General features: G+C 45.0%; 1 protein-coding gene across 13 annotated transcripts in view; it reads right to left on the bottom strand.

The window, feature by feature from the left end:
• KMT2C (lysine methyltransferase 2C) overlaps positions 1–17,759 on the bottom strand; it is a 193,635-nt gene that overhangs the window by 9,789 nt on the left and 166,087 nt on the right. For 7 of the 13 annotated variants that reach the window (XM_064162834.1, XM_064162840.1, XM_064162835.1 and 4 more), the window contains 13 exons: positions 16,517–16,628; positions 15,440–15,518; positions 15,259–15,322; positions 12,742–12,974; positions 8,111–9,805; positions 5,918–6,133; positions 5,308–5,472; positions 3,984–4,125; positions 3,231–3,378; positions 2,267–2,445; positions 2,018–2,172; positions 1,559–1,811; positions 857–996 (listed from right to left, as the gene is read on the bottom strand). In XM_064162834.1, the coding sequence (XP_064018904.1) occupies positions 857–996; positions 1,559–1,811; positions 2,018–2,172; positions 2,267–2,445; positions 3,231–3,378; positions 3,984–4,125; positions 5,308–5,472; positions 5,918–6,133; positions 8,111–9,805; positions 12,742–12,974; positions 15,259–15,322; positions 15,440–15,518; positions 16,517–16,628 (3,581 nt within the window). The remainder of the gene's footprint in view (positions 1–856; positions 997–1,558; positions 1,812–2,017; positions 2,173–2,266; positions 2,446–3,230; positions 3,379–3,983; positions 4,126–5,307; positions 5,473–5,917; positions 6,134–8,110; positions 9,806–12,741; positions 12,975–15,258; positions 15,323–15,439; positions 15,519–16,516; positions 16,629–17,759) is intronic. The other 6 variants (XM_064162836.1, XM_064162839.1, XM_064162847.1 and 3 more) reach the window with 4 other exon arrangements.

The following is a 17,759-nucleotide window of genomic DNA, read 5'->3' as shown; positions in this document are numbered from 1 at the left end:
GAAGGCATTCTATACCATTGGCCCATCTGTTCCATAGGCACACTTGCAAAGCAAAATCCACTCTCTTTTATCTTTGGACAGCAAAGGAATGTCTCATTTCAGCCTAATCAAAGACAGATCACACTGCTTTATCTACTGATCCATCTGCAAAACATGACTGGGAATTCAGAGCTTTTCTGACAAAGTCAACCCATTACTTTTGTCTATAATAGCTCACTCTACACACATGCATGCCTTTTTACCTCTGTGTGTCTGCAGATCTATGTACACACACCTCTGATGCATAATTATCTTAGTATGAACCAGGTTGGAAGAGACCTCCAAGCTCATCCAGTCCAACCTAGCACCCAGCCCTGGCCAATCAACCAGACCATGGCACTGAGTGCCTCATCCATTTTTTTCTTGAACACCAATTATCTCAATCTCACTGACAGAGCAGTGCTACTTTTAGAATGAAAGATGGCTCCCAGTGTGAAAACAAGAGGCTGAGACTGCAGTCTGATTCCTGCTCTTCTGGCTCTTGCAATACTTCCTGCCATGGCTATATGGTGCTGCCTTCAAATTAAACCCCTTTGGAATGAAGGTCTCTGAAGTGGTCATGGAAGAAGGTTAGCACCAGAACTTAGGAGCCTGCTTTCTATGGGACCTATTCTACCCAATTTGCTGAAATGAGTTTTCTGTAAGTAACAACTCTGACATTGCTTATTTGTACTAAAATGTACCTGACCCCAGTTAGGACACACAGAGAAGGGAGACTACACAGAAACGTGGAAGTGGTGTCAGTGGCATGACACACAGTAGCCTTTGTTTGCTCGGTCACTGTTCCATGCAAGAAGCTCTACACCCACTGCAGTACCTGCTTGAGGAAGGGGAGGTCTTTGAAGGTCTTCCGCACGCCACTACCAAGAACCACAACTTTGCAATGAGAGCACCACCGAGGCCTCAAGGCAGAGCCTTCTGCAATGTTCTGGCTGTGCTCCTTATAGGCAGCTATACCTAAAAAATGGGTGAGTCTGTTAGGAGCTGTCAGACTGAACTAAAGTAATGAGAAGTCACAGTACTCTTCTGTAGCATCCTCCTGGATAGGGCACAGAAGGCAAGCTTTAAACTACAGCCTGATGGAGAAATTGTTTAACTAGACCAAAACTGACTGCATGAACAAGGCAAAAGTGCATTCTTGTATATGAAATGAATAACTAAACCAATGAAGGATCACATGTTTCATGGCTATGTCAGATTTTCCAGCACAGGAACAACCTTTCCAAATGAGGGATTTAAAATTAGGTTGGACCAAAAAGCCCACAATAATGCTGGGAACCATGGGAAGAAATTCCTCACCGACAGTGACATAGATAACATAATGGAAACCAGAGATGGATCAGATCCATTAAATTAGGCTTACCACAAGGAGCAGGACCACATGTACAGAACATGTACAGAAAGAAAAGTATTTAGAACAAGAATCAATTAATTCTAGAGCATGAATTAATGAGGCTGAAATGCATTATCACTGACTCAGTCAAAATTTTGGTACTGAAAAGAATTACTGCCCCCTCACCATTGCTGTTTGCAGGAAATGGCACATTAGGCTGCTTCAGTCCGTAGGGTCCCACCATCCTGGCAGGTCCCATGGATCCTGCCTGAGGACCCTGCAGTAGTAAGTGATGCCTGTACTCCATAGATGGGTTCACTCTGTGACTGTTGGTGGCTGCCATGGAGGATGGGACATCTGGAGCGTTACTAACCTCGTAACTGTTGGGAATTCTGACGTGGAGCAGGTTGGAGAATGCTGCTACAACACTACTAATGTTCTGAAAACAGCCAGAAAAAGCACATCTTAGTTTTCATCAGACAGGCAGCTGAAGTAACACATCCTATAGTGCAGTAGCAAAAACCATTAGCAGATTGCAGCAGCTGCTTTACTGTACTATGCTACAACCCCTTCAGATTCATTACCTATAAAAGATATTAGCTGCTGTCGTGCTTTATATGTTTAATAAAAGCTTATTTCTTTTACCTCAGCAGCTGTGGGATGTAAAGTAATTGCTACAGATATAAGGCCAGATTTAGGACCATTCTGGGATGGTCCAAGCTGAGAGGCAAAGAAGCCAGAACCAGGTAATGCTCCTGAACCAGGTTCTGATTTTATGTAATTCCTTTTGGCTTCTGAACCTGAAAATAAACCAAAATACACCAGGTTAATCCTTCACATATCTGGATGAAACAAGAAAAAAACCAAAAAGCTGTCACTGCTCTGCAGTCTCACCTTTTCCAGTACTGCTAGGAAGGATGGGTATGATGGGAGATGGTACAGGTTCTGGGTTCTCCTCCTTTACAACTGACAAGTCTGGATACCTACTGATTTCCATTCCCACCACACTTTCAGGAGAGGAAGAAGGAACAAAGCTGTCAGGAGTGTCTCTGTCCTCACAGTGATCTTGAACCCTGGAACAAAACCCAAAAATAGAGATCTCTTGGAAACAGTCTAAAGACCTTTGGTAAGTCAAATCATGATGGGAAGCCAAAGCCAAAGTGAACTTGCTGCTAGCCATGGAACACAATTACATGGCAGGCTGTTGCTTCTGGCCATCTAAGACTCCACTGCACAAGGTCATGTCTTGGAAAGGATACACAGAGCACAAGAGGCACTACCAAAGCCCAGGCTCCATCACAAACATGCCTGTCCCTCACGGCTCCACTTGCCTGGGTAAAAAGTAGCATTTAATATTTAATCTTTCTGGTTTAAGTGTCTTCACTGGTCTGTCTCCCTCTTCCACACGCAGCCTTCAGTGCCTCAAAGACATCCAACTTTTGGTTAGGCAAGGGAAGGGGTGGCAAAAGGGAAGACCTTTGTGGATGTCATGTTCTAGCAAGCTTTTCTCACGTGGTAGCAGAAAGCCAAGCTGGGGAGTTTAGAGGCTGACTCTCAGCCATGTACTGCCACGGTGCACCAGTGCCTGCACAGTTTTCTCCCCCTTTGGAGAGAGGAAGCTAATGAGTTCTTAACAGGTTAACAGAACCTAGGCTAGCAATGGCAGAAGCCACCTCTTTGGCTATGCTGCTCTCTGGACGTGGAATACTAAGAGTTAACCAGATCATGTCATTATGTTCTCTGTACTGTGTAGCTGTGCACAATGGATTTCATTTCTTCACAACTCCACAGTTTCATCTCCTAATAAAAGATCAAAGAATCTTCAAATATTGTCTTGAAGACGTCAAGGAAAACCTACCTTAACTCCTCCTGATTGTTGTGAGGTGGTGTTGGAAGTGAAGCAGGAACATCCACAGTTTTAGGGCCCTGAGCCATTGCTCTTGCTAATAAATCATCCTGTGGTCTGAAAGGCAACTGGAACTGCTTTGGTCCCAGAGCTTTGGTAACTAAAACCAGAAACAGAGCACAATGAGACACCTGCACAGCTCTTCACTGACAAACCTTCTGCCTATCGAGGTATTGGTGGCTCCCTCCACTGCAGCAGACAGTAACACCACTCTCAGCCATCCGTAGTTCAAACACCTTTGACCACTGAAGATTAATCTCCATACTTAAAAAACCCTGCAAATTTTCAGCCAAAGGGCTCAAAAGGCTGCCAGGATGAGAGGATGTTTGGTTTACTTTAAAAAAATCATTACAAGTCTACAAGATTACAGGTATCAGAAAACACAACCTGACCGCCCACAGAGCCTGCTGAGGACACCTTTGTGGAAGTCTGGTTTGGAGCTCACTCAGAACTACCTGGGGTTAGTAGTTTGGACTGGGCAGAAGTTGCTTTGAAGGTTTTCTTTATTTCTTAAGCATGTTTTGTAAAGGCAACAGGGAAAAGACTACAATTTGGTGTCAAATAAAGCTGGATAATAACAACTACAACCTTGAAGAGTCTAGGCATACTCTTGACTAGAGCAACTGAAGAGCTTCCCAGTTATCTATTTTGTCATTTGCTGCAAACTCGATTCATTTATTGCAGAAACTAAGATATTAGTCTTACCATCATGACCTCCTAACATACCAGCCTTGCCAGCAAGTTCTTCCGTGGTTGCAAAGCCATTTACCAACTTCTGGCATACCACTGGAGGTGGTGTGGGAGGAAGAGAGGCTGGGGGTGTTGGAGGATTGCTCAGATTGTTCTGCTGCATGAGATTAAAGAACCACAGATCAGCCATGGAGCACAGGGTGAAAACTTGTCCTGTTCTAGTGCAAGATAGCATAACCCACTCACCTATTTCTACACCCAGAGGGAGCACTGATAAGCAGCAATAGTTATTTTTAAAGTATGTGACCAAATACATGAGTTACCCACTACAAAAGATACAATGTTTTGCTTTGCTTATGTCACTGACATGATCAGAGAAACACATGTGAGGAATATGCATTACAGAAGAGCACAAAGCACAACTGTAGGAATGGTTTGGGAGCCCCAACAAGTTCCTGCAGTTCAATCAAAGGTCTGAACTTAAGGTCCCCACAAACAAGTTAGCTTACCCAGGGTTCACTAGAAGGGAAGCTACCTCACATTCAGCACAGGATGAGCACTTGCCATGGAGAAGCAGATACTCTGCCAGTTCACACTCCAGGCTACTTCTCACTAGCTCAACTGCCCACATTTTAAATGAAGGTTAAGCAAGAACTTCAGCATCTGCTCTTGCGACAGTCCTGCCTACTTGTGATTCATTTTGGACCACAACTACTACTTCTGCTAGGTCACTCTCTCAGCTGACAGGCCATCTAAGGTTGGAGTAAACACCTCTGACTTTGCTAAGTTACTAAAGTTTTCAATTAGGGTAGTCAAGCAGCAAATTTGGTTCTGTCTGTCTGCCATCTTGCTGCTCTCCCTGCATTGCCATCCTGATCTCTGAGACTGAGTTAAATTCTGTGGGTTATTAGCTTGTCAACAAACAGTCCATTTTGTCCTCTGGTTCTCAGGGCTTAGAGGACAAAGGAAAAAGTCTACTTCCTACTAAATTCACATTAAGAAGTGCTTTAATGCTTGCAGTGACTTTGCCAAAGTACTGAGAATTCAGCCTTTTCTGCTCCACAAACCTGTCATAACAATTTTCACCATTCAGCATCTATTTGGAAAAGGAATACTTGTCAGGTTTCATTAGTTCACCACATGCTTTCCAGAACTGATTTCCACTTTCAGAGAGTAAAACAATGATGATCATTTCACCATTGCACCATTTACCTAGTCCAGCATCAGATGATTGCTTTCTCCTGGCTGCACAGAAGGCAAGGACTCTAACCAGCTGGTAATACAGTCATGAACTTTCCACAGAGAGAGCACACAATGGAAATGCAGGTTAAAACCACACCTTGTAAATGAGCTGGGAGTAGTAGTCTGAAGCCCCATCAAGAGTAGCACTACCAAAACTTCCTACAAGTCGATTTCCACCATTTAGCTGGCCACTGCCATAGGGAAGGAAGTGTGCAAAGCTCACTCCAATTATGGGTTCCATCAAAGGCAGAAGAGAAAGCTGCTATATAAAAAAAATAAAAAGTGAGAAATTACAAGAATGGGTGAGAGAAGCACTGCAACTCTCCGAACACCAGCAGAATGGTTTCCACTTCGGAAGGACAATCAGAGTTCACCCACTATCAGAAAACTGTCAAGCACAGGCCTCTCTATTTGTTAAGGATCCCCTCGACATTGGATCTGCAGCTCAGGCTCCCTGCCAGTTAAGCCAGACAGGCTGCCAGAGCCTACAGGAACTCCACGGCTCTGAGACCACCAAATGCCTGCCATGTCAGCAGATCTCCCAAACTGACATAAGCCCCACACCAATACACTTCCTGGTGGTGTGAGAGCTCTCGTTTGCTCCACGCTACTCAGAATTCAGTTCAACAAGCAACTTCACCTCCCTCGTGAGAAGCCCACTCTCAGAAGCCTCCTCTTGATGTATGACCCAGCATCTGTGCACCTACCTGTTTCAACTGGATGAAGGTATCAGCGTTAGGGTAAACAGCTTGCTTTTCCTCTTCCTCCTTTTTCCGCTTCTTGGACCGAGGAGCTGCCTTCTCTCCTGTCCTCTGAGTTCGCTTATTTCTCTGCTTCTTAGTTTCAGGTCCTACATCTGTTCTCTGAAGCTGGCTGTTAGTACACCCAAATGCACCTTGCACCTGGTTCCCTGCAGTTTGCTGCTATAAAAACAGAAGTGAAGCAGAGTTTTTGACATGTTAATGTAGAGTTTGTTCAAATTTATTGCACGACAGCCTAAAAGAACAAGTGCAGCACAATAAATCTCACCTACAGCAGACTGCATTTTATGGATCGTTTCCTTTGCTCTCTCTCACTGGTAACTGTAACTGCTGCACTCTCCCTAAGCACAGAATTATGACTTATCCTTACCACCAATGACAGCTGCAAACATCATTGAAACCTCCCATGCCCCCTGAATGCCCCCTGAAATGCAGTGAGAGGTGTGTGCAGCCCTGGAGATTCTGACAAGGACATGACACAAAGGGCAGAGCTGCTTACAGAAAGCAGGCCTGGAAGTTACTACAATAACCATGTGCCCTGAGGGTAGAAAAAACACCAACTCAGTGCTGTGAAGCACTTCTGGACATATGCACTTACAGTAGGAATCTGTGAAGCTGTTCTTCACAGAAAAGGGTAGTTATGGAACAGTAACCAGAATGGGACTTCACCATGCAGCAGATTGCTTTGTAAGCCAAAAGAAAGTTCCAGTTCTTTTTATCAGTCATTCTTTTAAACACAGCTCTACAGGACCCCTACACCACACCTGCTCTCACTACTCCTGCCATGTGTTTTAGCAGGAAGGCTTACCAAGTTACTTGCTGCTCACATTACCTTAATTTTTCAGTCTTTATTAATTCTGCAGGGATTCTGCCCCTTGCCTCTGCTCTCCTCACACCCCACCTGCAGTCCTGGGTGCAGTTCTGGAGCCCTCAACACAAGCAGGACATGGAAGTGTTGGAGCCAGTGCAGAGGAGGTCACCAAGATGTTCAGAGGGCTGCAGTAGCTCTGCTGTGAGGACAGGCTGAGAGAGTTGGGGCTGTGCAGCCTGGAGAAGGCTTGGAGGAGACCTTGGAGCGGCCTTCCAGTTTCTGAAGGGGCTACAGGAAGGCTGGGGAGGGACTATTGACAAGGTCTGGTAATGACAGGATGAGGAGGAATGGGTTTGAACTGGCAGAGGGGATGTTAGGAAAGGGTTGTTTGCAGTGAGGGTGGTGAGACACTGGCACAGGTTGCCCAGGGAGGTTGTGGCTGCTCCCTCCCTGGAGGTGTTCAAGGCCAGGTTGGATGAGGCCTTGAGTGACCTGTTCTAGTGGGAGGTGTTCCTGCCTATGGCAGGGGAGTTGGAACTGACTGAGCTTTGAGGTCCCTTCTAACCTAAACCATTCGTGATTCTGTGACTAAGAAATCTAAATGTAAAGTGTATGCTACCTCCATGAAAAGCAATTTTCTTCAGGCCTGTTTTGAAGAGCCTTTTAAATGATTAAGTTATATAATGCCATTAATATAAAGAATTAATGCTCTCTTCCATTAATGTGCAATGGAACAGAGGATTTTTCTGTGAGACAGCAATCCAGCAACTTGAGGAGATCTGACAATTTCACAGTTGTGATAAAAACTCCTAGAACACAGGCTCTACTATAACTAGAGACAATACATGATTTTCACAGGCAAAAATTAAGCACAGACTTGGTTCATTCACAGAACACCCCAAACGGTGCAGATGAAGAGGTGTGAAGCCCAGCCCTATGCCCCTGGCAAAGGTGGAGGCACAGAAGCAAGCAGGATATAGACACCACACCTTGCTGCACAGAAGCCTGCTAGGAGGGAACTGGGAGCCATCCTGCCAAATCCTGCCTTTATCTTGGGAACTGTTAGGAAGTGGCACTTTTAAATATGATAGCTACAGAAAAGGGTTTCTGCATTTCCATAAGACACCGACCTCCAAAGTCATACTACATGTGGTTCCTTTTGTTACAGGGGTGATCTACTCACGGAGAAAAGGCAGGAAGGGAGGTAAACATTGGTTAAAGCTGTTGCCTCCACCCTTCTCCAGGTAGGTTCTCTCCCCACCTTTTCCCGTACCCATGGCAAAGGCACAAACGGTGCCACTGTACAACAAAAGCAGCGGCAGGCTCACCGTTCCTTCCGCTGGATTCTGCTGCTCTGCCACGTTCTTATCCCCAGGAGCCTCCTCCTCTGGCCGGCCACTGCTCTCCGACTTCTGACTCAGAAGAGAAGAGGACTTCTTATTTTTAAGCAGATGTTTCAGCAGCTCATTCCCCGACTCCCCTTTCGCGGCTGGAACGCTCGCTGGCTGTGCTGCACTCTGAGCTGAAGAGGCAGGCTGTGGTGTGACTTTATCTTCCTCCACCTTAATACTGCCTGGATTTTCTGGTTTAGGCTCAGCCTGACCTGAGCACTGATCAGATTCTGCCTTTTCTAGTTTAATCTCTTGAATGCTGGCAGGTGCATCTGCTTTCGCCTTCTCAGTCTCTGCACTTGCGCATGGCTGCTGCTGCGGCAGGCTGCTGTCGGGCAGCTTACACTCCAGCTCGGGAGAGGTTTGGCTCTCTCCTGCGTTTGATGTTGATGGCCCCGTTAACTCCGCTGACTCCTGCTCATCCTGATGCTGTGAAAGTTCATTGGGGGTGTTAATTGTGGGGGTGGAGGTAGAATCAGAAATGGTTGGAGTTGATGGGGCAGTTATATCTGAATGTGGAGTCGATGGGGCTTTTATGGACTCTGCATCATCCTCCTTTTTCTTTTTTCGTGTCCTTTTCTTTTTTCCTTTCTCTTCTGGGATTATGTCAGAGTAGAGCTGTATGAGGGACTGGCTCGACCCAGGGAAGTTTGCTGCCTGGGGCACACCGGAGTCTGAACCACATGGGGCATTGCTATTAAGTGCTGTAGATGAAGGTCCAGCAGGAGTAAATGGAGGCCTAACTTGGTTCTGTGCAAAGGCAGGCCCAGGCAGAGTCCCATGAGTTTGCTTTACACTGTGGAAAGCAGGGGCTCCACCTGGACCAGCAGATGCATCGGGTCCAAAAGCTGTAGGTCCCACGGGCCTTCGTTCACTGCTTTGCATGAAATTTGAAGCAGGAGGTGAGGTCACAGAACCCTGCTGCAGAATCTGCCCCATTTGTTGCTGCTGATGCTGTGGAGATTGCTGGAGAGGTCGTGGAGTTTGTATGAAATCACAAGGCAGATCAGAATTAAAGAAGGTCATCTGAGATAAGGGTGTTTTGGTATTTAATTCAGACCCCATCATACTGTGCTGCTCTAGTTCCATCCTCTGCTGCAAAGCCCTCTGTCGATCTACCTCCTGCATAAGCTGAATGCGCTGCCGCTCCTGCTGCTCTCGCAAACGCTCCTTTCTTTCTCGCTCCTGAAAGCTTTCACTGAAAGGGTTATTGTCCTCAAACTCCACCCTCGGTGGTGGCCCTGACTGTGCAGCTGCATTTGGACCAGGCACAGGAGCTGATGTACCGGGGGTAATTGGCAACGGTGTCATTGGAGGCTGCATCCGTGCTGGGTTCATGGAAATATGACTTGCAGGGGCATTTGCAGACTGCCAGCCGGATATATTTGGCATTCTGGTGGGGTTGGATTGCCCAGGGATCACCACTGTGTGTTGCTGGTGCTGCAGCTGTTGTGCCACCATAGGGAAGTTCTGCTGATTCATTGCTGGTGAGGTTCCTCCTGGAACCATGGGTAGCTGTGCCTGGACACCTGGCATGATAGCATGGGGAGCCATCCCGCACTGCTGCTGCTGCTGCTGCTTGATCCGGTACTCCTCAATGAGCTCTGCATGCTCCTTCTGCTGCTTTCGAATCTAAACAGTAAAACAGGCATTACTCATCTCTGACATGTCCTGACTAAGTAAGCAGCATGAAACCCACAAGAGCACAACTCCTGCAGCCCTATGTTCTCCCCCCCTTTAATGCTGAAGAGCCACTATCCCATTAGAATCACCAGCGTCCATCCTAAAGCTGTATTAAAACCAGCAGTGCCTCGGTGCTGTAACTACATACCAAGGCTGCACTGTGAGAGAGAACATACAAACCTAAACCAAAAGTGATCCTTGTCCCCTAGATCTTACCACCCATGGACAGGATTACAAGAGTTGAGAACAGGTGGGAAGAAGGAAACAGAGAGATGGATGATTTTCACATGCCAGCAGTCTTGTTTAAAAGATGCAATTGAAAAACAAAAGTTTGCAGGAAAAATGTCAGGTAGATCCTCATTTACTCACAGATAGATCCTCAAAAATCACACAGCAGATGAAAATGGCAACCACTGCTTGAAAATTTTACATTTCTAGGTTGAAAATAAAGTCTGCTTCTAAGCTAAGAGTTAAGCCTAGTAGTTCATTTCTAAGGCAAGCAGGAGAAGCAAATGGAAGGACATGACAGTGTCAACCAGAGAACAAAGAGCACTTCAGAAACACAACAGAGGAATAACTGCACTGCTCTCTAAACCAGTAAAAGTACTTGCAGTCCACTGGTTATTAATTATGGACAATCTCTCTCCCTGCTGTTCATTAGATTATGACTTTCACATCTTCCATTTGAAGTTTGTACTGATAGAAAAAATCCACAACACAATTAAAAACAGTTGACAGGACTCTCCTTTACCTAGGGCAAGGCACAAGCCAGCAAGCTCAGGATAACAGCTATTTCAGGACACACTCCAGTATGCAAGACAGCCCAAAAGGCTATTTACACAGTCATCTCAGGCCCAAGATGATTTAAGAGCTCTGGCTTGGCACTGACACTGCCAGATAACAGTCACACTGCATAAAGCCACCAACTGGATCCATCTGCATTGGTTCAGAGCTCTAGCCCTTTTCTGTGTGTATGCAGCACTAAAGCTGTGTTGGCTCTGTATGCCTACACCATGAAGCATCCAAATCCTCCCAGGGAGGGCATCACACCCTCCCAGCATCTGCACTGGCAGATCAGCCATTTGACTGTACTTGGAACTAGCTGAGGTCTCCAAGGACCAGTACTGACTATACCCAGGTGGACCCAAGCCAACCTGTGCAGGCTGACCTGGTGAGTTTAACTGCGCAGGGGAGAACAAGGCAGAACTTATCAGCACAGGCACAGTGCCACTCCAAAGCAGTTAAACTGCCCTGGCTGCAGAGACAATATGGTAGTGTCTGCATGGCTCTGTGCCTGAGCTAATAACCCTGTCAGACACCAGCTCATGTTGCACAAAGTCAGCTCCAGTTTCTCTGTGCCCATGACCAGGAGCAGCAGTTCACAGGGATCTGAGAGCTCTTTTCTCTACACACACATCTAGAGCCTCTGCCCTTCTGAAAAACTAAGAGCAGCTTGGTTACAGAAGAATCACTCCATCTGATCTGAGAGAGTGCTGAATTGCTTCAAGTTGAAGGTCCTTACAAATACACTTGCACAGAACCTTATTTAAGCTCCCATGAGGCGTGTAACAAAGTGCTGTTTAGGATGTGGATGACTGGTTTGGAACAGTGATTGAAGGGGAGTGGAGTGTATGAAAATTAAGTTTAAAAGTGAAAAAACACAAGAGCCTTAACTATGGGCACTGACTGCCAGCCGCAGCACGATTAGAGCTCCACCATAAGCCTTGACCGCTGTAGGTATGAAAGAGGTAAGTGGAGATGTTTTGCACTTACTCTACTTGTGAGTCATTGTGGAAGAGGGAAGGAAAAAAGAAAGACTAAGAAATTACGTAGACATCATTTATCTGCTCTCTTCTACACAGCAAAAAGCAGAGCCAGTTAATACTCCATCCAGCACATGCTTTGTCTTGAAGGAACACAGGAGCAAGTACTCCAGGGTCAGATACCACTCAGGACTTTGTTCCAAGCACACTGTTGCAAATTTTTTCCCCTCATACTAATAAAAGGGAAACTCTAAAGCATTTTTATGCTCAGCAGCTCTAGCTCAACCTGACAACCCTGTTAGATAATTCATCAACAACGAACGTTTTGAGGAACACAGCATTCACCTCTCCTGATCAGAGTTTCATCAAAGCTAGCTATCACAGCTTCACTTTCAATCTCATGATAATCACAGTTGTAAGACGTAGCAGGTGAAATTCTAACTGAAAAGAGAGAAGGAAGAACAAACCCCAGCCCGGGTGGTTACACCTTGGAACAGGAGCCCAGGGAGGCTGGGAAATCTCTGCCCTTGAAGACTCACAAAACTTGACTGACAAGGTGCTGAGCAACCTGATTTAACGATGAAGCTAGTTCTGCTTTGATCAGTAGTGTGGATGATCTCCAGATATTCCTCTGACCCAGGAGCTAGCCAGATCCTAAAACCAGACTAACACTAAAAGTAAAATGAAAGGAGACTTTCAAAGAGTAACGTTGAACTGGCATACAACCACCAGGTTCTGATCGTGTAAGGACACCTGAGCATGACTGCATTACGAAGCTCAACCAAGCCTGAAACAAACCCTGAATGCTTTGAGTTTCCTCAGCCTTTCATTTATGCTTTTCATAGTGCCAGGAACTTTGTTCACATCATCCTGCCAAGTAATTTCCCTTCTTCCCAAAGCACCAAACCAATTTTTTGTCATTTTGTTTGCCACAGCCCATTGTCCTCCAACTCCAGCATCGCTGGCACTCACGTAACGCAGCTACACACCCCAACGGGACAGGCAGTAGCTGCCTTTAAATAAGCTCCACCGGATTCAAGCACTTCAATTTGCCTTGCAGAAGATTTAGAGGAGTCATACCAGTATGGCAGCTTAGTATCAGCTGGGATTCCAGATGATTACCTGGTCGAGCTGTTTTTGGACCATACTTTGCTGCTCAGTAACATGCTTCAGCTGTTCTGCGTCCTCCTCTGGGAACTCGCGGCCAGCTTTCTTGGCCGTGCGCTGCTTTGCTGAGAGAGCCTTTTTTGATTTTCTGTGTGCTCCAATTTGCTCCTCAAGGTACTTCTGCTGCATTTGAAGAAGTTGTTGTGTTTCTTGCAGCCATTCCTCATATTGCTTTCTCTGTGAGTCATCTAGAGAGAAGGGAAATTAAGTATGATATGAGCATGTCAGTTCTGGGGATGGGCTCCTGTCCTGCTCTTTAGAGATTAACAATCAGGTTCCTCCCTTACTTTAAGAAACCACTGGTGAAGTTCAGCCAAATTTGACAGAGTTTGCTATCTCAAGAGATATTAAGCTTTTGGAGCAATGTAAGTAAAGGAGAGAAAGATCCAAATTACTGCCTTTATTGAGAGAATGCAGTTCTAACATAGCCCCTTCATTTCAAGAGACATGAGCCCATCATCTGCCTAGCCAGTAAAAGTGCTAGCCAGTGGGCAAAGGCAGCTGTGAAAGCAACTACAGAACCTGGTGGTAGTCTTAGTCTCTTCTGACACAGAAGAGGGGACATGGAAGAACTCTGGAAGTATGCAGGTGGAGGCAAAGAGTTCAGGGAGTAAGAACAAAAACTGTACAGGAACCAGAGCCTCATTTATTCTAGTGTTTACCAAAGAGTTTTGCACACTCAGAACCTACTTCTGTTACTTCTTCTGAGGACAACAAAAAAGAAAAAGCATCAATCTCTATCAAATATTCATGAAAAGAATGAAAGATACTGGGTCTGCAAAAACAATTTTCTGCCAGTCCTCTGCACAGGACCTTCAACTTCAGTGCCTTCTCTTCCTCACAAACAAATGCCAGGAGGATGGATCCAGGCTCTTCCCAGTGATGCCCAATGACAGAACAAGGGGCACTGGGTGGAAGCTGAGGCATAGGAAGTTTCATGTACACATGAGGAGGGATTTTTTTCACTGTTGGGGTGACAGGACACTGGAACAGGCTGCCCAGGGCAGCTGTGGAGTCTTCCTCTCTGGAGATATACCTGGATGTGTTCCTGCGTGGTCTGGTATAGGAGATGGTGCTCTGGCAGGGGGGTTGGACTGGCTGAGCTTTGGAGGTCCCTTGCAGCCCCTGACATTCTGTGACTGGCACTCTCATCTAAACTGTAACTGAGACATTACTCTTAACAAATGAGAAGTGCTCATCTGCTCTGAGCAGGTCTTTGCTCTCAGATGTTCTTCTTGAGGCAAAACAGTCATGTCTGGTAACATCTGATCTACACTAAGCCCAGGAGGCACAAGAGAGGGTTTGGTGATGGTATCCTTTGTCTTCTGATTGCACTGTGGCAATGAGCTGGGTAACCAGGAACATGGCATGGAAGGATACCGAAATGACAGTAAGATTTCAACCCAGTCATGGCCTCCTTGGGCTCCAGCCCCTGCCACCTTTCACTTTAGCAGTCACCATGGTAGCAACAGCCACCAACTCTTAAGGGCTCAACTGTATCCATTCAGCTACGGTCCAGAGCTCTGCCTGCTCTTTCAACAAATTCTGCAAAACTAATGAGTGAGGGAAATGAAGGAGGGGAACCACAGATGGGAATGATGGGAAAGTGCAAAAGGAAGCACTAAAATATGAACAAGTTCCAGCTCAGAATTACTTCTGAAATGAGAAACAGATTTTGTCATGTGCTCAGAACCACCATCACCTCAGCCAGAGCAAGGCCACCACTGAGAGCCAGAAATTAGCACACACAATATTGTACAGCTCAGTGCTGCTACTGCAGTTTCTGGTAAGTGTGAAGGTGCTTAGTTGTGTTTCTCACTCGTGAACACCAGATTTTCACAGACAAACCCTGCTTTACACGTGGCCTTCCTCTCCTAACATATGCTCAGCTTTAATTTCTGCTAATAGATCTTTCTCATTAGAGAGACTGGGATTTATAATTCATCTAGGGCAAGCAGAAATAAGGCATGTGAAATACCAGTGCTATGTATTTCTGCTTTCAACAGCTGTGGTTCCCAGACACTCTGTTTGCTAATGCCTGGGAAGCTTTCACTGGTATTTGTCAAAAGGAAAATGATGCTGCACAAAATTTTCTGCTTCTGAGATAAAAACCTGCTCATGAGGACAGAGAGCTGGTCCCACTGAGCTCAAACTGCTGCAACACAACCAGAGACCAGGTTTTTGACACAGTAGGCTCAGTTAACAGATCACCATTCTCACACAAATCCAAATCATGCTAATTTTCTGTTTGTTTTGTTTCACTCTTTCCTTTTGGTGCTTTGTTTTTTGAGCACAGCTCCTAGGAAAATGCTCTCACTAAGCACCCCTGTGCTGGTAGTGGTGACATGACTCAATTTTAAAAGGATGAACTTTTGAGAGACAGGATTAAAGTATGGATTATTTTATTTTTAAGAACAGCAGAACTGATGAATGAAACAACAACATACAATGAATTACCAAATCTGTACTTACTGACAAACCCAGGACCAAAATTGGGAGGATTAGGTCTAGAAATCTGAGGTGTCAAACTTCCATCCTAGAAATTTCAGTCAAATAGAGAGAGAAGGATATTAAATGATGATTTACTATAACCCCCCAACTAGTCATTGCTACGAAACACTTTCTGGGTAAGCACTACTTCAAGTTACAGTACCTGTGTAATTGCCTGCTGCATATGGTTTTGGCCTTCACTGCTCTGAGCCCCTGGCACTGGCTGACCCATGAAAGGAAACCTGTTGACATATAAACAAAAAGTGAAATTATAACTTACAAAACTTGGGGGCATTTTAGGGAAGAGAAAACACGTTGTACTACAGCAAATTTCCATAAGGCATCCAAACATTCCAGAGACATTTCATAGAATTTCTCCACTAAGCTTTTTCACCACCTGGAGAATATTAGTTCTCATTTGATGCTACAATGCTTTGCCCTTGGCTGACACTATTGTGGTTTAGACTTTTCAGAGAGAAGAAGTACTGATCACGTAGTGTACTAAAATACACACCAAAATTATTTGTATTTTGATGCATTACAATTAAAAAAGAAACCAAAATTAATGAAATGATAGCCCATGATCACCAGCACATTCAGCTAGAGCTGGGTGATGTACACCTCAGTGAGCCATGTATGGTATGTAACAGCAAAGTGAGTGTTCACACTGGTTTTATGGGTAACACAACAAGCAAAGATGCAGATCTTTTCTGGCTCACTGACTTCCCACTTATGGTAAAGGCAGTCATGGTGAAGTTTGCACAGTTCATAGCTTCTTTTGTCTTCACAAAAGATTTAAAGAGAAGATGAAACTTCCATGACTTGGGCCAAATCTTAATTACACTTACCATTAAATGATATGCTGCAACATGAAGTTTAACTGTCACATGGCCATCAATACTTCCAACACTATGTGTGGGAGATACATCAGTACATAACTGATAAGTGGGAAAGCAAAATTCCAACAGTGAAGCCATGACATTACAACTGGAACATAAGCCTGATGTGTTTTAAGACATTTTCTACTGTCAGACTTACCTCCTAAGCACAAAAGCAGTGTGGCAGCAGAAACTACAGAAGTAAGTATTCAAACACATCAGATATGTTCCAGTTGGCTCATTAGCATGAACCTGACAAAAGCACCTTTTTCCACTTTTTCATTTCCTGTGCACAGCTCCCCTGGCTCTATCATTCCCTTAACACTCTGCAGCCCTTAAGAACAGTACCATGTGTTGCCTACCTGTTCATAACCATTGGCGGCATCCCCATGTTACTCTGCGCCATGACTTTATTGATTCCCTTAAGAGCTACCATTTTTGCTTTCATTATGGGATCAGTAATTGCATCAAAGTCTATAAAAGAAAAAGAGTAAAAGTGAATTACACAGCTCAGCATCCTAAGCTAATAACTGGTGCTGACCTGTTGAGACCTATGTCATGCATAAATGGCCAGTAAAACAGCATAACTGCATTACTACTGCATGTTACTGGAAATCTGTGGTTAATAGGTAGTTTAATGTATTCTCTATATACTGTCCTTGATTCCAACCACAACATTCTTATTCTGAGAAGGGCTCTAGATCACATCTGGCCTATGGCTCAAGAGATGAACAAATTCCATTTATAGGTTTAAGAATCAGGAAGGAGAACTGTTTCTGTGAGGTTAGTTGGCTAAGCTGACACATCACCACCAGCACACTAAGAAAAGAGCTTTGTCTCTCTCTAATTACCAGTGGCACTACAGGCACTACCTGCCCCATACAGCATCTGAAAAGACCATAAATGTGGTGAGCTCTGCCTTTTTGCCATCTCCCCAAAGGGATGCCTCAAGTGGAGCAGGCTGAGTAAGAGTATTGAAAAGCTGCTGTTGGAAGGGACCTTCAGAGAGCATCATAGGCACCCGGGGCAGCTGCAGCATGTTCTAGCCACACTACAAATATTGAACTGCTACTTGGGGGCTAAGTTGAATTAGTCTTTGGAGCAAACGTGGGCAATATAGTTACAACGAGCACATTTCTCAACTTGTCCTATTTCACTGATAACAACTAAGTTGTGGTGATGGTCTTGAGCTGAATGCTCAAACTGCTATGTTATACTAATGACACTTTCAGTGCACGCAGAATTGTTTGTGATGTTTCTGGGCTTTCCCTAGACTGAGTTTGGAACACAGCTCTCAATGATCCCTTTCCTTGAGACACACTAAGTGCTGGGAAAAACGTGTAACAGAACAACCATAAACAGAGAGTTGATCTATCAAACACCAAAAGGACAACTATTGCACTCAATCACTTCATTCTGTTTACAAAGAGTATGTTTACTCCATCTCACACTTTAGAACCTAAAGTATTAAAAGTTTACACCACAGAGCTGATGTCATTTAAGTCAGCACTAATGCAAAATTACCTTCATCTTGGTCAACAGGGACCCTTGCCACAGAGCGCAGAATGCCACCTACATGCTCAATTTCCACACTCCAATTGCACC

The sequence above is a fragment of the Pogoniulus pusillus genome, chromosome 23, assembly GCF_015220805.1.
Source record: "Pogoniulus pusillus isolate bPogPus1 chromosome 23, bPogPus1.pri, whole genome shotgun sequence".
Lineage (NCBI taxonomy): Eukaryota > Metazoa > Chordata > Aves > Piciformes > Lybiidae > Pogoniulus > Pogoniulus pusillus.
Note: the sequence above shows the minus strand (reverse complement) of the source record. Positions and strands in the feature narration are given on the sequence as shown.